Below are 21144 nucleotides of genomic sequence, written 5' to 3' on the forward strand. Positions count from 1 at the left end.
AAGAAAAACAGGTTTCAAACGGAGGAGGCAGTTGGGAGACCAGTATATCCTCCTCCACTGTGCAGAAGACAATCTGTGAAGTTTAAGTTTAGCAGATAGATCTTCCCTTAATATTGACACTGTCCTATGAAGAAACTAGACTTACAAATAAAGCCTGAAAAAAAAAAAAAATCAAACTTGCAGTTCAAGCTATCCTTACTCAACTGTACCATCAAAGTACAGTCTCCAAGTCAATTGTCATTTTACTTTATTTTTTTAAATTCATTTATTTTTATTTTTTTTATTTTTAGCGTTTATTTGTTTTTGAGATAGGGAGAGACAGAGCATGAACAGGGGAGGGTCAGAGAGAGAGGGAGACACAGAATCTGAAACAGGCTCCAGGCTCCGAGCTGTCAGCACAGAGCCTGACGCGGGGCTTAAACTCGCCGACCGCGAGATCATGACCTGAGCCGAAGTCGGACGCTTAACCGACTGAGCCACCCAGACGCCTGTCATTTTACTTTAAAGTAAGCTCTATGCTCAGTGTGGGCAGCTCCCCCCAGTGAGCCAGCCAAGTGCCCCTTATAAGCCAACTTTAGAACTCACCTACCATGACCAACTTTTTCTCTGCTCCTAATTTTGGCACTGAGTCTTATACTTAACTTCTATCAGAATGACCTCTTTTCTAAACCTTCAGAATGCAGACCACATCCATACTCAATCACAGAACTAGGAAAAATAACTCAGTTTATATGAATACTTTTGATACAAATTTCATATGGTTCATTTTAAAACAGTCGTCTTTTAGGGAGACTTACCTTCCAGTAAGTGCAGTTGCACATTCCCCGCATTACTCGGGCCCTTTCTGGGCCAGTTATTTTTTTACTGCCAATGACAGAAGATGATACAAAACCCTTCAAACACCATGTATCTCTTAGGCTGGCAGCCTCATTTACAAAAGAATAATGACTTCAAGTTAGACAAGATGGCAAAGTTATTTGGAAACTTGGCAATTTAAACTCCCTTTTCAGTTTTTTTTTTTTTTTTTTTTTTTTTTAAGTATTTTTGAGAGAGAGAGACAGAGAAGGAGTGGGGGAGGGGCAAAGGGAGGGGGAGACACAGAATCTGATGCAGACTCCAGGCTCTGAGCTGTCAGCACAGAGCCCCATGCAGGGCTGGAACCCACCAAACTGGAGATCATGACCTGAGGTGAAGTCGGACACCCAACCAATGGAGCTACCCAGATGCCCCCAGTCTGCTTCTTAAAAAAAGTTTTCGTTAAACATTTTTAAAAAATATTACTCAGATCAAGAAATCTTGAGCAAGTAAGAGCATTTATGTATGTGCAGGCTTGCGAGATGAATGCAATAGCACACCAGGAAAATAAATGTAACCGTTCCATTCCCAATCACATCAAGAATACCTACAGTCTAACCTTAGGGGTGCCCGAGTGGCTGAATCGGTTAAGGGACTGACTTCAGCTCAGATCATGATCTCACAGTTCATGAGTTCAAGCCATACATCGGGCTCTCTGCTGTCACTGCAAAGCCTGTTTCAGATGCTCTGTCCCCCTCCCACTCTCACTTGCTCTCTCAATATGTAAATAAGTAAAACAGAAAAGAATTTAAACGTAACAAGTTCAAAACTTACACTCTCCCAAGTACAGAAAGACCTAATTCAAAGCAAACGCCCCCAGTGCTCATGGATTACAAGACTTAACATTACTAAGAGGTCAATACTCCTCAAACTTATCTACAGATTCAATACAATCCCCATCAAAACCTCAGCTGGCTTCCTTAGAGGCTAAGCACTAATCACTAAGAAAAGATCATCTCTACGAATGAGAATACATCCTGCATTTAGGATTTACTTTGGTTGGTAGACTAGGGGGGTTAGAAATGCTGCAACAGAAATCACTCCAGCAGCCCTAACTATGGATCTCCAGGGTTCCCTCAAGGTAGATTTATTGAAAACCCACATGTAAGCCGTCATATCCAAACAAGGCTTGCTCTGTAATGTAACCTAATCACTGCCAGGTGAGTTTAGTGGCAAAGGTCCCAAATCCACCTGGAAAAAATTTGTGGGGGTGGAGTGATGAGAGCTGAGGGAAATCTGCAAAACCAAGCTCAGAGCAAAAAGGAAAAAAACACTCCTTGACTTCATTCCATAAGGTCAGAGATTTTAAATATGTAAGGAAAGAAATAGTAAAAATCTTTACATTTTCTCATAAAAATCTGCAAGGCAATTTCCTTTCAACAAATTGGGCAAATCTTATCTTGAGGTGAACCACCCCATTTATATGCCTGCTAATGAGCTGAATTACATATTGCGCATCCATCACACTAATCCAACAGTCATGGGTTACATGCTTACTCTCTAGTCCCAGTAAGGTAAGCTAGCCTCTTACTCTGAAAAAGATAAAAAGTTAAGATTAGCTTGTAGATACACTTCTCTCTCCCCAAGAGCCATTTAAAATCAATCCTTAAAAAAAAAAAAGAAAAAAGCAAACACAGAAAATTATGCCACTGAGAGGGATTTATTCTTCCATTAACTACAACTACTGCACTCTGATACCAATGTCAAGAAAAAAAAAATTATTCACGGGAAAGAAATTTAGGGCCCTCCAAAATAATTACAGTTCATTTACACCCGGAAATTAAACAGGAAGATGTTACCACTTTCCATGGATAGATGCCACAGAATGTGCTCATCTACACAGGCTCCCCCTTATACAAGACATACTACATTGAGATTTGACACATGGAACTTTCTCCTGAAGGCACAGAGAGGTGCACGGCATTTCTTTGCCGAAGAGGCTCCATGTTTTAGTTTAGAGAACCAGTATCAACGACAGGTGCACTTAGTGGCTATCATATCTTCATATTCTTTGTAAGCGATTGAGCCATCTGGCTCAATGGTCAGAACACTGAGAGGACTGTATTTGGCAGGCACACAGGAGGGTCTTGGCACTGAGGAGTCAAGCTTCTCATGGATGATATTCTGCACCATGGTGTGAACTGGCGAGCCATACCGATGTCCAAGTGCCCTTGGACAGTCCCCTTTACAGTATCGAGGGTTGTATCTGTGCGGGGCCACGATCCAGCTGTCCCACTTCAGCTGACTAAAACTAAGTCTAAAGTCATGGAGCTCACACTCGTTTTGGGGAAAAAGAAACTGTTTGAAGTATTCGCTCAGATTGAAAGAAGCTGGAACCAGAGGCTTCTGAGGTTCCAAGCCGATAGTCTCCTGACCTCTCCGATGACGGGAAGGTCGTACAGCCTCAGCTGACTCTTCTTCCTGGGGACAGGCAGACAGCCCTCTCTTCTGGCCAGCACCTTGGGAAGGCCTCCTTTTATAGTGAAGGGAATACCACCTGTGATGAGCCTGGGCACTCGTGTCGTTCAGATATAAAAGCAGTGAGGGGGGCACCAGAAGAGTCACGTTAAAGGGACTGTCATGTGCTGAAGGGCGCTGCAGCTGGGCTTTCACACAGGTCAAATTTACAGACATGTGAATGTTTCTTTGGTTGGAGGCCACTAGAGGCTGAAGAGGAGCAGTCACATCCACCTCAATCCATCTGTATTTCTTTCTAAATTCAAACTGGGAGTCAAAGGTAAATGAGGACGGAGTTCTATGGGGGTTCCCACTAGAAGACTCGGGCTCCTTCATCACCAGGTTGCACACACATTTCACAGCAGAAGAAAAAGAAATGGAGTTGCTGAAAGTAAATAGCAAGACTGACTTGATGAAGTGTTCAACGGCAGTAACACGATCCAGGTGAAATAGCAGGTCCACGGATGGTACGGCTCCTGAGAAGAAAAACAACCCACGAATTGTGCTTGAATACAAAAACGAAATAGCAAGTCAAATCACAGCATTAATACTTGATCATAGTGCTTTCTCCCTTCTCTTCCTCTCTTCATCCAGCCTCAACAAGTGAGGGAGGGGGGGTTACATAGAAAATGCGGGTGAGAGCTTTCTTCCATAACTAACTGCCAGCAACTACAGGCAAGTATTTTATCATCACAAAATCAGAACAGCTTTGGTGGTGAATAAAAACAACTATCGCTCCGTTTCACAACCCCAATCATTTGCTCCAAACATACAGAAGCTAATAAATATTTTTCTCTTGGCAAGTGCCTGGAGAGAAAGCGGTCATAAAAACACCAAGCTTCCTAAGGGATACAGGAGTACTGATGCATAGGGGCACTTGTACCCCAATGTTTATAGCAGCACTCTCAACAATAGCCAAATTATGGAAAGAGCCTAAATGTCCATCAAATGATGAATAGATAAAAAATTGTGGTTTATATACACAGTGGAGTACTACGTGGCTATGAGAAAGAATGAAATATGGCCCTTTGTAGCAACGTGGATGGAACTGGAGAGTGTGATGCTAAGTGAAATAAGCCATACAGAGAAAGACAGATACCATATGGTTTCACTCTTATGTGGATCCTGAGAAACTTAACAGAAACCCATGGGGGAGGGGAAGGAAAAAAAAAAAAAAAAAAGAGGTTAGAGTGGGAGAGAGCCAAAGCATAAGGGACTCTTAAAAACTGAGAACAAACTGAGGGTTGATGGGGGTGGAAGGGAGGGGAGGGTGGGTGATGGGTATTGAGGAGGGCACCTTTTGGGATGAGCACTGCGTGTTGTATGGAAACCAATTTGACAATAAATTTCATATATTGAAAAAAAAAAAAAAACCAACCTTGCTAAGAAGACTTTCTAAGCCCAATGAACAGGGTCAATGAAGAAAATTTAATCGTGTAATTCGAACACTTGAGATTGATAATCGAGGCTCTAAAAGCACTATAATAAGACATCAAGGAAGAAGAAAAGATTTTAAACAGCCCCACCTAACTTGTTGGGTCAGCACAGTTTTGGTCATGAGGTAATGAATTTAGGTTTTTGTTTTTTGATTTTTTTTTTTTAAAAGCACTTCTTTTTCACACACAATACCAAGGTGCTGAGTCAGACTGTTGACTAACACTTTGTTGTGAGGACCTACTGTTCCAAATGGGGACTCCAGCTTTCCTCTCACAGCAACAAACAAGGGGAAAACATCCCAGTCAATGCAGTAAATAGCTAGGGGATATTTTAGACACATTTCCAGGTTAGCAGTGGTAAAAGGGGAAGAACAAAGAGAGGTCAAGACACCGGGTTTCCAGTCTTGACTTTGTGACCTTGGACAAGATGCTGAGTTCCAACCAAACACTCCTCAGTCTTTAGAGCTATTAAGTCCCCTCTAACTCTACCCTATCTATCCTAGGAGACTCGCCACCCCTTAATCCATGAAGATATTAAAACCATAAGATCAAGTACCACATTTCCTTGATTTCGGTTATCGAATATTACGCAAAGTAAACTGCAATTCAAGGAACAAACCCAATCTGTTTCTTTAACCGAAACGCAAACTAATTTATCATCTTTCCACCACCCATTCACCACTCCACTCCTACATACCTGTCACCTGGTCCCCAGGAGCCTGCTTGTGCTGGGCATAGGATGTGAAGAGCCGAACAGTGTTGTAGAGAGGACTTCTGTTGGATTTAGGGATCCCCTCCTTGGTAGCAAAGGACTTATAGAGTCTCTTCATGTAACGCAAAGCTCTGGAGTCTGGCTGCAGCCTAGGGGCGTCACCTTGCCCATTATACAGAACCTTGAAGAGAGGAGGAAGAAAGCCCAATCTGTCTTTTTCATCTAGAGGCTGCACCAAGGACCAAGGTTCAGCCTTAGATTCCCATTCAGCACCCGCTGCAATCTGAACTTCTCCTGTAGAAGCCCGAGAACAAAGGCTAATAGGAAAACACAGCCAGGAAAAGCAGAAAAACCAAAGGAAAAAGTTGCTGAGAAGCGCCATGGCCTGGAAGAACTAGCAAGGAATACACTTCCCCATACCAGTCTTCTTCCTAAAAGCCAAGAAGAGCTTAGGTTGGTCTCTTAAATAAATTTTAGGTGTGTGGGTGGGCCAGGGTCAATTCTGTAATCAGACCTCAAGGATGGGTACCTGAAGATAATTCTTATCAGCTGTGAATCAAACATCTGATAACATCCTATCTATCCAATTTGTGCTCATTAGATACTGATGTATCTGGTGATTTAGCTTTCCTCTCCCTTTTGTTCTGGCATTCATTTAAAACCTCTTAAGTTAGCATTGCGTAGGTAGACTACCTATGCAAGCTGAAAGGCCAACAGAAATTGAGAAATGGCCTTAAAACCCCCCCTTAAAAATTTTTAACTTTTTTTTAATGTTTATTTTTGAGGGAGAGAGAGAGAGAAAGAGAAAGAGAGGGAGCGGGGGAGGGGCAGAGAGCAACGGAGACAGAAGATCCAGAGCAGGCTCTGCGTTGAGAGCGTGGAGCAGCAGGGCCTAAACCCACGAACCACGAGATTGTGAACTGAGTGGAAATCCCACGCTTAACCGGCTGAACCACACAGGCACCCCCAAACCATCCCTTTTTTGAGATTACGATTCTTAAAATGTTCCCTAGGTATTGCTGAAACTTCCAAAGCATGGAAAAAAGCGAATTATTCATGATGATACGAAAACCTGTTGGTATTCAATTTATGGTATTGGGTTCACTCTTGCTCTTCCTTCACTCTCATCACCTCTCTGGCTCCCAGGTGCTTAGAATAATTACTTACTGCATGTGGATTTGGAGAGAAAAAAATCACAATTGGCATGGAAATCCCAGAGAACAGAGAACTATTGGATGGCCCAATTCTCTTAGGGAATTTCGTATAGAATATGTACTTGGAATGCTGCAATATGCTTTAAAATGGACATCACCTTTAACCTTGACTCATTAAAAAAAATTTTTTTAATGCTTATTTTTGAGACAGAGCATGAGCAGGGGAGGGGCAGAGAGAGACGGAGACACAGAATCCAAAGCGGGCTCCAGGCTCTGAGCTATCAGCACAGAGCCCATTGTGGGGCTCCAACTCACGAAGAACAATCGTGAGATCATGACCTGAGCTGAAGTCAGCCACTTAACCGACTGAGCCACCCAGGCGCCCCAGACCTTGACTAATTTTAGAATATAATACCTTGATTCTTTACTTTCATCTACATATTCATCTGTACCTATGTAGATTGAAAGGTTTAGAGATGTTTGCAGGCTGTTTTTTGTTACTCAAATGCTGGTAGAATTTGCGAGGTGTTTTTGTTCTTGTTATGTAAGTACTTAGGTTCTTGCCTTGGAGCTGAGACTAGGTGAGAGATGATGTTTTAGAGAAATGGGACGAAGGTGCACCACAAGAGGCTGAAACGAATGCATATCCAGCGCCACCCATGAGATCACACTGGAAGGAAATCAACCCACACTCCTGGTATAAGATAGAGAACCAGTCTGTGCAGCACCTAGGTTGATGAAACTGTTCCAAATTTTATGTCTCCAAATTTTAAGTTCATTGCCTATGCCAAGCCTTCCCGGCCCATGACTGGTAAGCAGGGTCACATAAAACACACCTAAACTGTTGAATGACAGCTTACTTCTACTACACACACGGCTGGCAATTCCATGAACTAAACATGTACAAGACGCCCTGCATCCCGCCTTAGAAAGCGCTTCCGGAGGGAAGCTGGCGGCTGCGGGGGTGGCCTCTGTCCTCCTACCGCCACCAACAGCCGGTAATCAACGGCTTGCCCACTTCTTGAAGACTCCTGGGGCGCGACCTGAGGAAACGTGTTTATTCTACCCAGGGAAAGTCTACACCCCGCCAGTACATTCTATGACCGCGGCAGCCGAGAAAAGCCCCGGATGCAAGCTCCTGGTACTGATTCTGATACTGATTCTCGTCACCGATGGTCTGAAAAGAACCGAACCCCTTTAGCGGCCGGACCAGAGCGCACAAAGTCACGTAGGGAGGCCCCACCGCGGGCGTCAGGGCGCCCTCCACAGGCGCAGGGCCCATAGGTCCTCGGCGGGAGCGCCTTTGACGCCGGCTGGCCCCTTTCTCTCCACCTCAGTTCCCCTCGGCCCCGGCCGTCGCACGGAGAGGCAAGGGGCTGAGATAGTCGGCCGGATAGTCCACGGACCCCAAAGGCCGCCGCGGAGTCCGCAGCCGGCGCTTGGCCCAGCCAACCCACGGGGCCACCCGACCCGGGCACTCTTCTCCAGAAGGGGGAGCAACGGTGCCTCCCCCTGGAGACGGCAGGAAAATGGTATTCCCCGGAAGTGACTTCACGGCCTCCCGGAGCGGCTTCCAGTTAGCGGAAGTGACGGAAGGAGGCCGGTGGTTCCCGAGACTGTGGAGGGCGAGGTGACCCCCGCGCGGGAGTGAGGTCCGGTCGTGCGGTCGTGGTGGCCCCTGGGAGGGTGGAGGCGGCGCCTGGGCCGGGAAGGATGGGGAGCGCCGGGGAGGACCTCTTGGGTGGAAGCGGCGCGTCCGGAGACTGAGGCAAGCGCCTGTCGACCCTTGGTGTTGCAGGCGCCGTCACGACCATGGGCCGCGAGTTTGGGCATCTGACACGGATGCGGCATGTGATCACCTACAGCTTGTCACCCTTCGAGCAGCGCGCCTTCCCCCACTACTTCAGCAAGGGCATCCCCAACGTGCTGCGCCGCACGCGGGCGTGCATTCTTCGCGTCCTGCCGCGTGAGTGCCTTGGCCGGGTAGGGGGGCTGGACTTCCATCACACCCCAACAGCGGGTCCCTTCCGTGAGCACTGTCGGTAGGGCAGGCACTCCGCAACTTGGGATACGCCCGGTTTCTCACTGAGTGTTCCTGAAAGCCCTCGTGCTAGTATATCGTCCTGCTTATCTTAACCGATGAGTAAACTGAGTCACAGACGACTTAAACGACCCGTGCAAGGTCACCTGTGTGATTCCAGCGCCTCCCTCTGAGGTCATCTTTACCCACTAAGTAGCGAGGAACTGTTTGTGTTACATCCGCATCAGGTAGTGATGAAAATTAGCCCAACGTTGTGAATTTGCTAAAAACCACAGAAGTGTTCACTTACGTGTTTCTGTTACGTGCATCGTTATGTGCATAGTTTCTGTGAATTATCTTCATTATCTCATTAAAATATTTAAAATGTGCAACAGGAAAGAGATAGGGGAGGTCTGGTGACAAATTTTCCTGGGCTGGCCCTTTATTTTGGTCGCCTGTAAAATGAGTGTGTGATATAACCTTCCTTCATCATCTGGTTTAAAAGTGGCTTCTTGGAAACTAGAGACAGGAGGGCAGAACCTGCAGTGAGTCAGAAAGGAAGACTGGGACCCCAGTGTCTTATATGGGTGCACTGCTTACTCTCGCTTTTGATTTTTAAAGCGTTTGTAGGGTTTTATCTTGTCTATACCTGGGGGACCCAGGAGTTTGAAAAATCCAAGAGGAAGAATCCCGCTGCTTATGAAAATGACAAATGAGCCACTCATCTGGATAATGGTTCCCTTCGTCTGAAAGCCCTTCTCTGGGAGAGGAGTCGACACTGTACTGTCTTGAAGACATAATAAACTTCTTATGGACTGCACCGTTGTCATTTTCCATTTCTGTGAGCAAGTCCTGGATGTGACTGCTAATATTCAAGTTCGTGAACTCCCTTTCCTGGCATGAGTCCTAAACAGTTTCTCTAGTGAGTTTGGTGAAGGATCTGAGCTCAGTGCTTGTTCTATAATCTACGAGAAAGTAGCTGCAGCTGTTCCTGCAGATCATTTGTGAACCGCGGGTTGCCAGGGGTCTGTTCCCGTAATAACAGTAAGATCTGGTCACTACTGTAATTACGGTGTGTCACATACTCAGCCCTTCACGTGCCTTTAAACCTCACACCTGCCTTTTTTTTTAATTATCATTATTGCACACATTTTGCAGATGAGGACACATGCACAATGAGAGTAAGTAATTTGACTAAATGACACAACCAATGATGGTAGAGTCTGACACTAATGCTTCTAAAGCCATGCTAGACTGCCTTTCCTCCTAAGACAGGCCTTCCTTAGCCAGAGGGGAAGTCAGCTATAAAAGCAGGGGTGAGATCACCACCTGGCCCCTAGAGCTGGTGTCAGCAAATTGCCTGTTCTTGTACCAGGCTGCTAATGGTTTTAATCACATATGGCCCAGAAAGCTTAAAATACTCTCTGGCCTTTTATTGAAAAGTTTACTCTTGTTCTAGAGCCTTTGAATTCTCTTTTTAGTAGAAAGGCCCTTTTCCCTTCACCAGGAGATGGTAGAGGTAGGTATGGGTAGTTTACATGCTTCTGGTTCCCTGCTCCATTTCTAGAAACTTTCTCACTTCTTAGGACACTTCCTGCTGGTCCAGAGCAGCAACTTTCCCAGTGTAGTTCAGCTTCTGGCCCAGGCTGTATTTTTTCTCCTTCTTTTCTTTTTATTATTTTTAAAAAATGTTTATTTTAGAGCGAGACAGAGTGTGAGGGGGTAAGGAGAGAGAGAGAGGGAGACACCGAATCCAAAGCAGGCTCCAGCCTCTGAGCTGTCAGCACAGAGCCCAGTGCGGGGCTTGAAATCATAAACTGCGAGATCGTGACCTGAGCTAAAGTCGGATGTTTAACCAGCTGAGCCACTCAGTTGCCCCTCTTTTATTCTAACAATTATTTTTGCCTTTTAGGAACCAGAATTAAAATACTTAGAAACAAAAAACGCTAATAGAAATTGGATTGTGTGGCAGGATAAAGAACCTCTGAGTCTGGTGAACTGGGGCGCATACCCTTTAACCTGTGTTTCTTCACTGTATGATACAAGCAAGAAATCTGCATCCCTGAGCTTTGAACTTTTTGCCAGTAAGATAATGTGTTAATATAAAGCCATAGGGTTGTAATGGTGAGATGAGAGATAAGTAGGCGTCTGGCAGGCTTAACAAAGGACAGCTATGTGATGAAAATTGCCTTACCAAACGTCCAGTTTTCCTGGGCTCTGTCCAAATTTGTTCCCGGGACTTGCTGTGTATTTGGGTCCTAGACTATTGACAATCTGATGCAGCTGTGGACCTGAAGGTGTAAATGTACCCCTCCTTCACTTTATTTAGTTTCAACAGGTTCAGGCACCAGGGGAGGGCCACTGCCTTGATGGGCCAGTAACCTGTCCTCTTCCCTCTGACTAGCCTCAAACTTCCTTGGGGAGATGGCTACCCTCTCCCATCTTTTTGGCTCCATTTTACCCCAAGATATTATTTCTTCTTGGTTCCTAGACTCCTTTAAAGATAACAGCTCAAAAGTAAACTTAACCCTTTTTCAGCACAGACCAGGCCCTGAGTCTGGGTCTGAATCCTTTTTATCCCAGGAATGCTCTGAGAAGACCCTGCTACAATCTCTTTTATTGAAGTTCTGCTTTGAATAAAATTATTAAAGGCTGCCAGAAGGCTGTCTCTCACCAAAGGGCTTCCTTCTCTAAACTGGGGGGGGGGGGGGGGGCGGGGAACCCTGTGTAGCAGGGTGATGGGGACGGTGGGTGAAAGGGGTGTGTGTGGGGATGTGTTGCGTTACCATAGCTCAGTGCTACTGTACTGGGACCTGGGATTATTTTGGAGACCATTCTATCTGCAGAGATCTGTAAAGAAAAGAACTTTTATTTTTTATTTTTTATTTATTTTTTTTTTTTAATTTTTTTTTAACGTTTTATTTATTTTTGAGACAGAGAGAGACAGAGCATGAACGGGGGAGGGGCAGAGAGAGAGGGAAACACAGAATCGGAAGCAGGCTCCAGGCTCTGAGCCGTCAGCCCAGAGCCTGACGCGGGGCTCGAACTCACAGAGCGCGAGATCGTGACCTGAGCTGAAGTCGGCCGCTTAACCGACTGAGCCACCCAGGCGCCCCAGAAAAGAACTTTTAAAGTCTCTTAAGGAAGAAGGGGACCACTGCCGTGGGCCTTAATGCCTATAACCCACCCACTTGGAGCCTCCAGCCCTGGCTGTGGCTCAGTCCTCTGCTTCCAGGGCACAACCACTTAACTCATCTAGCCCTTCTTTTCCTCAGCACTGCCCCGCCCCCACAAGGGCTCTTATCTCTGGGCTGTAGAATGCAGCGAAGTGAACTCCGCTTTGCCAACAAAGTCCTCGAGATGCAGGCCTACCTAGTGTAGGGCCAGAAGTCTGTGCCAGTTCCAGCCAGCAAAAAAGCAAATATACTTTGACCCTTTGTTGAAGTTTTACCTGGAAGAGTTTTTCCATTTCAGAGTCTTTCATTTTTTATTAGACCTGTCCTGCTCAGGGACAGCAAAAAAGTCTCCAGTTACGGCCAAGCCCTAATGGTCTCCTCTCCATCTGGAATGTGTTTCAAACTGCTCATGTAGCTACACCCTCTTTCTCTCATTTCATCCTCGGCACTTACCTCAGCAGCAGAAAATCCCTGGGAGTTGTAATCAGAGTTACCTAGCTATAAGCTATCCAACATGCTTCTCATTTTCTTTTTGTAAATTAATCATTTGAACCCCCCCCCCCCCCCCCCCCCCGCCAAATGTCAGTGGCTGAGAGGTCTCAGATCTCCTCCCATCTCACTGAGAGAACAAGAGACTGAAGCTCAAAGGGAAAGGACTGACCACTGGTCAGTTAACCCAGACCCCGGGCTCCTGCCTCCCAGCCAAGCATTGTTTTCTCTTTATGGCTGAGATTGTTAAAGGCTGCTTAGACCTTTCTGCTGGAGGAAGATGTAGTTGTATGCTTATTCATTCAGCGAATACTTGACTGTTACAGAGCCCACTGATTATTTTTATTTATTTCAGGAATAGGCATTCACAACTATTCAAGGGCTATGGGATGGTTGTGGACAATGGCTGTCACTTCAGCTTCATGCTGTCCAGATGCCACTTTCCTTTTCAAACTTTGATTTTTGCTCCATGTTTAACTTAAACAACTACAGAGGTAATGTAGGCATATTTTGGAATACTTTTCCTAACCGGGTTCCTTCCATGGGCAGTGAACTGATAGGACTTTCCTCTTGGGAGGGGAGGTGGCAAACAAGATTGAGGCTTGAATCCCAAAGGCTTCTGCAGTGCTGTCACACTCATTATGATAAATAAGACTTTATCCCCCTGTACACAATGGACCCTCAGGCTTTTTCCTTGCCTGGGGAATTGGCTAGTTTGATTTTGCTTGGAGTAGAGGAAGGCAGAAATGAAAGATGAGGAGAAACCATGTTTGGAACTAGCAGTTTCCAAATCCCATTTGGCAGATCACGCTCTTTAAGGGGAGGCTGGCACGGAGGCCACAGACCTGTCTCTAGGACATCACGTTGTCAGTCTTTTGCTTATCTAATCAGATTTGTGTTCTTACCCAAAGTTCACTAGGTCATCACATAGCTTCTTCCCCACTCCACAGAGGTTCCTGGTTAAGCCCCTACCTGGGCTGATTCAACATCCAAGCTCAGGCCTAAGGGGAAGGAGCAACCAGCTAGTCTGTTTCTTCAAGTTCCTAAAGTGCAAGTAGTGGTGTCTCCCTCGGGGCCTGGCTGCACGGTCATCAGTGGACTGGGACCAGGACCGTCAGATCTGTGGCCACACCCCACTCCCCTAGCTCCAGTTGAGGTCCATCTTCCCACTCTCTGCTCCCTCAATAAGACGACTGGCATTTATGCTGTCCTATCTTCTGCTGTTCTGCGTCTCCTCCACTTTACCTTGCAGAACAGGCAACCTCAGACCAAATACCCATCCTGATAACAAGGGCCTTGGAAAGAGGTATCAGCCAAGCTTTTTTTTTTTTTTTTAATATTTATTTTTGAGAGAGACAGAGAAGAGACAGTGTGTGAGCAGGGGCCGGACAAAGAAGTGGGGAGACAGAATCCGAAGCAGGCTCCAGGCTCTGAGCGGTCGGCACAGAGCCCAATGCAGGGCTCAAACTCACGACCTGTGCGATCATGACCTGAGCTGAAGTCGGTTGCCCAACCGACTAAGCCACCCAGGGACCCCGTATCAGCCAAGTTTTTAGGGAGACACCAAGGAATCTTGTTACATCTGTCTTGGCTTAACCTTCCAGGTCATAGGAGGGATGTGAAGTCCTATCAATCTTACTCATAAGTTACAGCTCTTTCCCCCACATTTATCAAAATGCCCATGTCATTTAAGGAGTACCCATAACACCTCATGACTTAGGTACACACACTTTCTTGTTCTAGCAATCTGCAGCTGTTCCTACGGAAGCTGATGGACGTTTTGTGCTTTGGCAATATCTCAGCCCTAGGCCTGCTCCCCTGAGGCTGCTAGAAGGCTATGCTCTGCAGATGATCCCAGTCACCTACTGGGCAGAAAGCCTGTAATTCCAGGATTGCTGTCATATGTCACCACCATCAAGCAATCCCACTGATTTAGGACCTAGGATGCTAAGAACTCATTCACATTTTTAAAAACAAAACCACCTATACTCATTCATTCTATTCACCCATAGTTCAAGTAAGTCCCACATCAGTCTTGATTGCCCTTCCCCTGGGAAAAGGAGGTAGGCCAGACTTTGAACTTGCCACAGCTGGGTCCATTCTTCTAGTGGGACGATCTGGAGCAGATAACTGGATGAGAGTCCATCTGTACAAAAGGGGGATCTGGGGCCACTGTTAGATCACATATGCTGAAGCAACTTCCCAAAGAAGGGAGCTAAGAGCCTTATCCAATTGCCTGCAACATGATAGACTGGTGCTTCTTTCCTAGACAAGTCTGAAAGGGATCAACACTATTTCTGAAGACCTCACTATTAGAATTTTATTTTGATTACGGTGACCTCACTGAGCTATTTTGGAATCAAAATGTGGCTAGGTGCCTGGTTTCCCTCAGTGGCTTCACGTGGCTTTCAAAGGGAAGGAGAGGGTGGTGCTTTTGGTAAAATGGGTAATAGCGTCCAAGCCAGTAACATAATCAAAGTCCAAATGAGGGATCAGTAAATACAACGTGCCTGAAAGGCAGGCCTTGAGCACATTCCTCTGGTAGACATTAACTTATTACATCAACTGTGGTTGCAAATATAAACTTTGCCCCCATCTCACCTGGCAACCATAAAAGTGGTGAATTTCAGTCTATAAAAGGAAGTGGGAACTGCCCCCGGATTTCAGGCTCCAACAGCCTCCCTGTCAAGATGTGGCATCTCAAACTCTTTGCGGTGCTCATGATCTGCTTGCTGCTGTTGGACCAGGTAAGAAGTGGGTGTACAGGGATTGTGGTGGTGTGGAGGGGTGGGTGTGGCGGGGGGTGGGGGGTAGGGAATTGTAGACCGAACTTGAGAACCAGACTCAGCCCTTGAGGAAAAGTCCCTCTGCTCTGAGTCTACAGCATCCTGGCGGTGAGCATTCTCCCAAGGTGTGCAGAAAGGGGTCACCTCTTCCACGCCTGAGCTTTACTGGTCTTTGCCCTACAGGTAGATGGCTCTCCCATGCTGGAACCGAGTTCAATGAAGAGAAGGCCACGGAGAATGACTCCATTTTGGAGAGGGGTTTCCCTCAGGCCCATCGGATCCTCTTGCAGAGATGATTCTGAGTGTATCACGAGGCTGTGCAGGTAACTCCAAAAACTTGGGAGAAGGGCAGAGGACAGAAGAGCACACACACAGATCTAAGAATAAAACTGGGAGAGGCGACTGCCTGGGCTGTAGCCGGGAGCTCCATGGAGAATCCCTCAGGACTTGAGAACCAAGAACAGCTCAACAAAGTTAGCATGAAAGGTGGTGCCTTTCCTTTCTGCAGTCTATCCTGAGGTTAGATAGAGCCAGGAGAGGAAGGAAACACAGAAGACATGTCTCTGGGCACTGCTAAACCTTTGTCTTAAAAACCACCTTTTCTTTTCCTTAAGAAAAAGACGCTGTTCCCTAAGTGTGGCCCAGGAATGACGTACACACCGGGGGAAAAGAGGACAGCATTCACCTACAACAATGCTCCATTCTATGGAATACTGATGAACTGCATTTTGGCTGGAGACACTTAAGTGAAGCAATTTTGTGTTTTTAATATTTAAAGACAGATATATGCTTTAAACTGGTCTCCATTTCTTCTTAGAATGTTATGTAGATAAGCTTAACTAAACTTGTCAATTTAGAGTTTATTTTTCTATGTATACTATTAAACGTCTCAAACTGAAATTTTCAGTCTCAAATTCAAGTTTTTGAGGGGAAAAAGGATTCATTTTGTATGCTACAGAAAAACCCCAACATTGCCTAGTAACAGACTACTCAATCTGGAAAGGACAGTGAAAGTGAACATGTAAGAAATAAAGAACACAATGGCAGGCTGCAAGAGAAAAGTTTCATAGGAGCCAGAGGATCAGCCTTGGCAAGTTCACAAGCTGTGGCCCTGGCTCCAGGTCAGAACTCTTCAGCAAGGCCTCAGACATGGGCAGTGTCAGCACTTACTGCCCGATGATGGGCCCAAGTCTGTCTATGACTGAAAAGGAGGCAGAACTGGAAGAAGAAAATCTAGTTTAATAAAACGATAAAACCCAAGCCCCCAAGAACAGCAGAAAAGACTTTTCTGAGTTCTACTGGAGCAGGGTGAACTGTGATCTACGCAAAAGGATGCATGGCCAGCAAGTTCAGAATTTCTGTCATCAGAAAAGGAGAGCCGGACTAGGGGACCGACTCTTCAAGCAGAGAAGCAGTAGACACTAAGCTACAAAAGAGAAATTACATGAAAAGGCAGAGTAAGAGTTGAAGAAGTTTAAAGAGCACAGTGTTTATAAACTTTAATACAGAAAATCTATTTGATATTTATTAAACTTAGTTTCTCCAGCTATGGTTTGGCATTATACAAAGCATCTTAATGACACAGTAGAGTTAAAAAGATCTTTACAAATTGAAATGTGATACCCTTGTCTCCAAATATTTTAATTGCCATAAATTTGTTTAAAAATACACATTAAACGCATGTTTGACACTCTAAACTTTCTATAATCTCAATACCACAAAATACATATAATATACTATACAGATGTGGAAAAATCTAGTTAGTATATAATACTTTGCTCACCATTAACAGCTTTATTATGTGAAATGCACATACTTAGAAATCCTAGCTTTTGAGCCCCAAAGTACCTCTGAAATTTTAATGTATTGCAACAAATAAAAATCACAGTATATAATTGAAATTTTGGTTGAAAATGTCAGATGCCTAAATATTTTGGATAAAAGAAATGTAAAACAAAGATTTGGATCATGTACAAAACAAAGGCATCCTATCAGACACTAACAGTACCTTTCTGCAAAATCAACAAGGCTTTTTATCAGCGGCATTGCTTCCCCTCCAAAACCCTCCCCAAATATCAAACCGTTATTCACCAAATAATTTTAATGTCAAATAAGATAAAAGGATTCAATAAATATATAAGCATTTCCATCCTCCATATACAAAATTTCTTAAAACCATTCAAAACGGAGGCTAGATAGAAATTTTCATAACCGTGCTAACCAACCTACCTCACATCTGGTCCTCAAAAGTAGTGCCTTTTTAGGCACTGCCATCCGGGCCAGCTCTGTTGGTGAGCCCCCCCCCCCCCCCCCAAACCCCAGTACTGTTGAACGCTCATGTCAGTGATTTGCCAGGTGTGTGCATAAAGTTTTAAAAGGGGGACACTTCTTGAACAGTAACAACAAACTCAACAGTATGGATAACCATGGCATTGATTTGAAAGGCAGCATTTCCAAACATATTTTCCAGAGAGGAACATAGCCAGTAGAAAATTCCAGTGGTTGAAAGCTGAAAAGAAACCCCACGTGGAAACAGTAACAGGTCAAAAACTGCATATTACTAGAATTTCTGGGTGGGAGCTTTTTTTTCCATGCTCATTTAGGAAGCTTTTTTGTTTGCTTCTTTTTAAGAATGGCAATTTATGCTTAGCTGAGCAATGGTGGCAAGGAGAGGTCAATGCTGACATTCCGAAAGTCAACTTCATTATGTGATGATTACTTTAGGCTGCTATTTTAGGATGCTTAAAGATCTGTAAGACTCGGTTTAGACTTAACTCTAATGCCATATTCTGTAACCAGATTCCATCAAAAAGAAGAGATTTAGATATTCTTCCGTTGCTTTTCTAGAGCAGTGACTTTAATTAACCATATGGTTCAACTGAACAGAATCAGCATCCCCTTTACGTACTACTACTAACTTCCTTCCTGTCACTTGCCAGCCTGGTTCTAGGGTCTTGATGTCTAAACTGAATTTCTCCGTTACGGAGTATGTCAAAGACAAGCTCACAAAAAACATTGGCCTCTTGTCACTACATATTCCAAATAATTTGACACTTATCTCTATTTATTTTACTGAATAGCAACCTTAGATGTGCAATGTTATTTATTATTGGAAAAAAAGTCTGCCTCTCCAACATGTAAATACATGAAAACTGAAATGAAATCTGTGTTCCACATAACTAGGGAATATGAGTTATAGGAGTCTACATGAACATGAAATGCTTTGCTTCTGGATTTACTTAGGTTTAAAAAAAATCATCACAATCTGCCTAAAACAGTCATTCCCATCAGATGTTCCTGGGACCCAGAGGCAAACTCCTATAATTCAAAATACATAATGAGGCCATTTTGTTCAATTAGCAACTGGAAAATTAAAATCCTTCCCACCCTGTAAGAGCCCTTATTATACTACAGAAGGGCTCAAATATATTCTCAAAGTTAATTTACTACAAATCATAGTAATTAAGCTTTAACAATCTAAAAGGAATACACATTGCACTCTTGAACATTAATATTCAAGGTGTCAACAAGAAAGTGTCTTAGATCAATTTAATAAATAATGTGGAAATAGTTGCACTAAGCTAAAGTACTAAACACACACATTTTTGACAAACTAATTTCATGTTTTCATACATACATACATATATATAAAGTGTGTATGTGTACATAATTTTAAAATCCAAAGTTGCATACCCTTAAGCCTAGGAAGAGTGCACAGTGTACCTCTCCTCTACACAATCAGGCATCACTGACTGGAGCAACCACTGGCTGCTCCGAAACTCCAGAGTGCTGCGAGCCTCCAGAACCAGAACTTTCATTTAGAACAGGTGCCTTTTGTAGGCTCTTGCTTCACAATGCAAGCTCACTCAGTGAATATAATTTCCCAAAGTTTCTGTCATTAAGTACAAAATGATGCTTGTCTGATCTAGCTGATTAAACCTTTCTTTAAGAAAAAGAAAAAAACAACAATTAAAAACAACAACAACAGTGAATCTAATAAAGCCACAAGTGAATGCAAAGCGCAGCCCAGATGCCTATGGATCCACCAGTGCGAGAGCTACCTGGAGCACAGGCATGTTGTGGGCACGTGCACACATTACTCTACACTGCTTTTACGTTGGAGAATTAAATTCGTGATGGTCAAGATTCTCCACTCTTCAGCAACTATAGCTGAAGATTGATCTGAAGTACTCATTTCTTATAAAGTTAGTTCTTGGCTACTTGCCCAGGAAAAGGTGGCCCTGAGGCAAGAAATGGGCTGAATGCTCCCCAGCCAGACTGGCCCCGGGCTGGACTGTGGAAGCTTGAATCACCTGGAGGGGAGTGTTCCCCACAGCCCAGCCCAGGCTGGGCAAAACTACCATGTGACAACTTCATCCATTGTCCACTGGATGCCTGTGAAGAGTCCAATGGTGTAGGCTGCTGCCTCCTGGCATACAAGTGTGGTCTTAAAGAGCAGTCAATAGAGTTTTTTTTAAATAGTTGCTACTTCTATAATTAACTATATATTAAGTACAAGTCTCAGACGAAGTAAGTTTTTAGCCACTTGTCAAATTCAGGTTTAAATGGTTACAGAACAGTGAAGACACCTATTGAGGAAGGAGGAACGGTGGCCTATAAAGGAGTCCAAAGTCTGTGCTGGAGCGGATGAAGACACAGACAACTTTGGAGGAGATGGACACAGAGGGAAGGGAGTGGTGTTTCCACAGACTATTACATTAAAAATTCAATTATTTAGGATACGATTTTGATCCACTGCCCATTACCACCTGGTGGGAAAAATCCCTCCACGATGAAAAGCTTGAAAAATTCATTCTCTAAGAATGAACAGTTTTACAGAGAGAGAATTAACTTAGAGCAGCACCAGAAAACATGCAGGAAACTATATTTTAACCAAGTATCAGTGTGACCCCAGAAACACTCCTGCTGCCTTTCAGGACACACAAGAGATTAGAACACACTGGAATTCAGAGGTACCCAGCTGGCTGCTGTTGCCGAAAAGTATAAACGCTCAGAGGACACTTAATCCCTTTCTAAGACATCACTGCAAATTAAGGAATCAGAGTAAGAGCAATCAGAGAAGGACAGGACATACAACTACTTGATTAACAGGGGTGAGTTTCTCAATAACTACCCTAGATCACTGAGAAGTCGTCCTCTTAAGGAAAACTGTTCCTAAAACATACTAAGATGAAGTCAGAAAGATTTCAGAGGCAACTTCTCTAAGGGAAAAAAGTTAAATTCAACCAAATTTCTAGATTCCGATCTTCAGCGACATGCAAAAACAACCCGAGGTACAAAACAGTTAAAACGCTCTATAAATTTGAACCATAGGACAATGAGGGTTCACTAGCTTCAGAAATGAGTGTAAAAAAGACTCAAACACAGAGGACTCACTGCACCACTGGGCTTGGGAGATTTTCTATCCCGTCTTTCCCACTTCAAATCTTAGCAATCATCTGTAAATAGCAGGGCAATCCTTTTTTCTGATTGGATGGATTCATTTTTGGAATGGGGAAAAGGATAAACTATTTTTTGAAGCAGCATTACCCAACAGGTTAGACTAAGTCATGTACCAAAGCATTAGCTTTTCTGAAATAATTAATCTTTATGTGACCCTAAAGGAAGATTAAAAAGTAAAGAGAATTTAACATTATTACTGCTGAAGACCAACCACATGGGTGATCTGGTCCTAGTGTAAAACTTCATCTGTAAACAATCCATAAAGGTTTCATTCAAAGGTAAGATTTAAGGCACACCAGACATGATAGGGGTACGAAAGGGGGATGACAGACGGTACGTTTCTCGCTTTTAACGCCTATATGCACCTTACAGGGAAGGTACTCTGATACACAACTCTTACAGAGCTGGCTTCTTAAGCTCTACCCCTGCTCCCCTCCCCTTCCCAAGAGAGCTAACATTGAACTAAATTAGATACTTTTCTAGTGTGAATTTTCTGATCCCATCGGAAACACAAATCATTGGTGAGGGGGCCCTCATAATACAAAGGCAGTCAATACAAGACAAGTCTAAAAGGAGAACGTCATCTCTACCTCAGG

At 44.2% G+C, this 21144-nt stretch overlaps 3 protein-coding genes across 3 annotated transcripts; 2 read left to right on the forward strand and 1 right to left on the reverse strand.

The window, feature by feature from the left end:
• Positions 1-2496: 2496 nt before the first annotated feature.
• Positions 2497-6806, reverse strand: GDF9 (growth differentiation factor 9). The gene is made up of 2 exons (XM_049649157.1): positions 5446-6806; positions 2497-3788 (listed from the first exon to the last, which is right to left on the reverse strand). Exons 1-2 carry the CDS (start codon positions 5840-5842, stop codon positions 2824-2826), a joined length of 1362 nt encoding a protein of 453 aa, XP_049505114.1. The 5' UTR covers positions 5843-6806; the 3' UTR covers positions 2497-2823.
• A 1353-nt stretch (positions 6807-8159) lies between these two features.
• On the forward strand, positions 8160-9454 carry LOC125935480 (cytochrome b-c1 complex subunit 8). The gene is made up of 3 exons (XM_049649163.1): positions 8160-8266; positions 8413-8580; positions 9256-9454. Exons 2-3 carry the CDS (start codon positions 8427-8429, stop codon positions 9348-9350), a joined length of 249 nt encoding a protein of 82 aa, XP_049505120.1. The 5' UTR covers positions 8160-8266; positions 8413-8426; the 3' UTR covers positions 9351-9454.
• A 5490-nt stretch (positions 9455-14944) lies between these two features.
• Positions 14945-16919, forward strand: LEAP2 (liver enriched antimicrobial peptide 2). The gene is made up of 3 exons (XM_049649164.1): positions 14945-15046; positions 15269-15408; positions 15700-16919. Exons 1-3 carry the CDS (start codon positions 14990-14992, stop codon positions 15734-15736), a joined length of 234 nt encoding a protein of 77 aa, XP_049505121.1. The 5' UTR covers positions 14945-14989; the 3' UTR covers positions 15737-16919.
• Positions 16920-21144: the final 4225 nt, after the last annotated feature.

The sequence above is a fragment of the Panthera uncia genome (genome assembly GCF_023721935.1).
Source record: "Panthera uncia isolate 11264 chromosome A1 unlocalized genomic scaffold, Puncia_PCG_1.0 HiC_scaffold_17, whole genome shotgun sequence".
In the NCBI taxonomy this organism is placed as follows: Eukaryota; Metazoa; Chordata; class Mammalia; order Carnivora; family Felidae; genus Panthera; species Panthera uncia.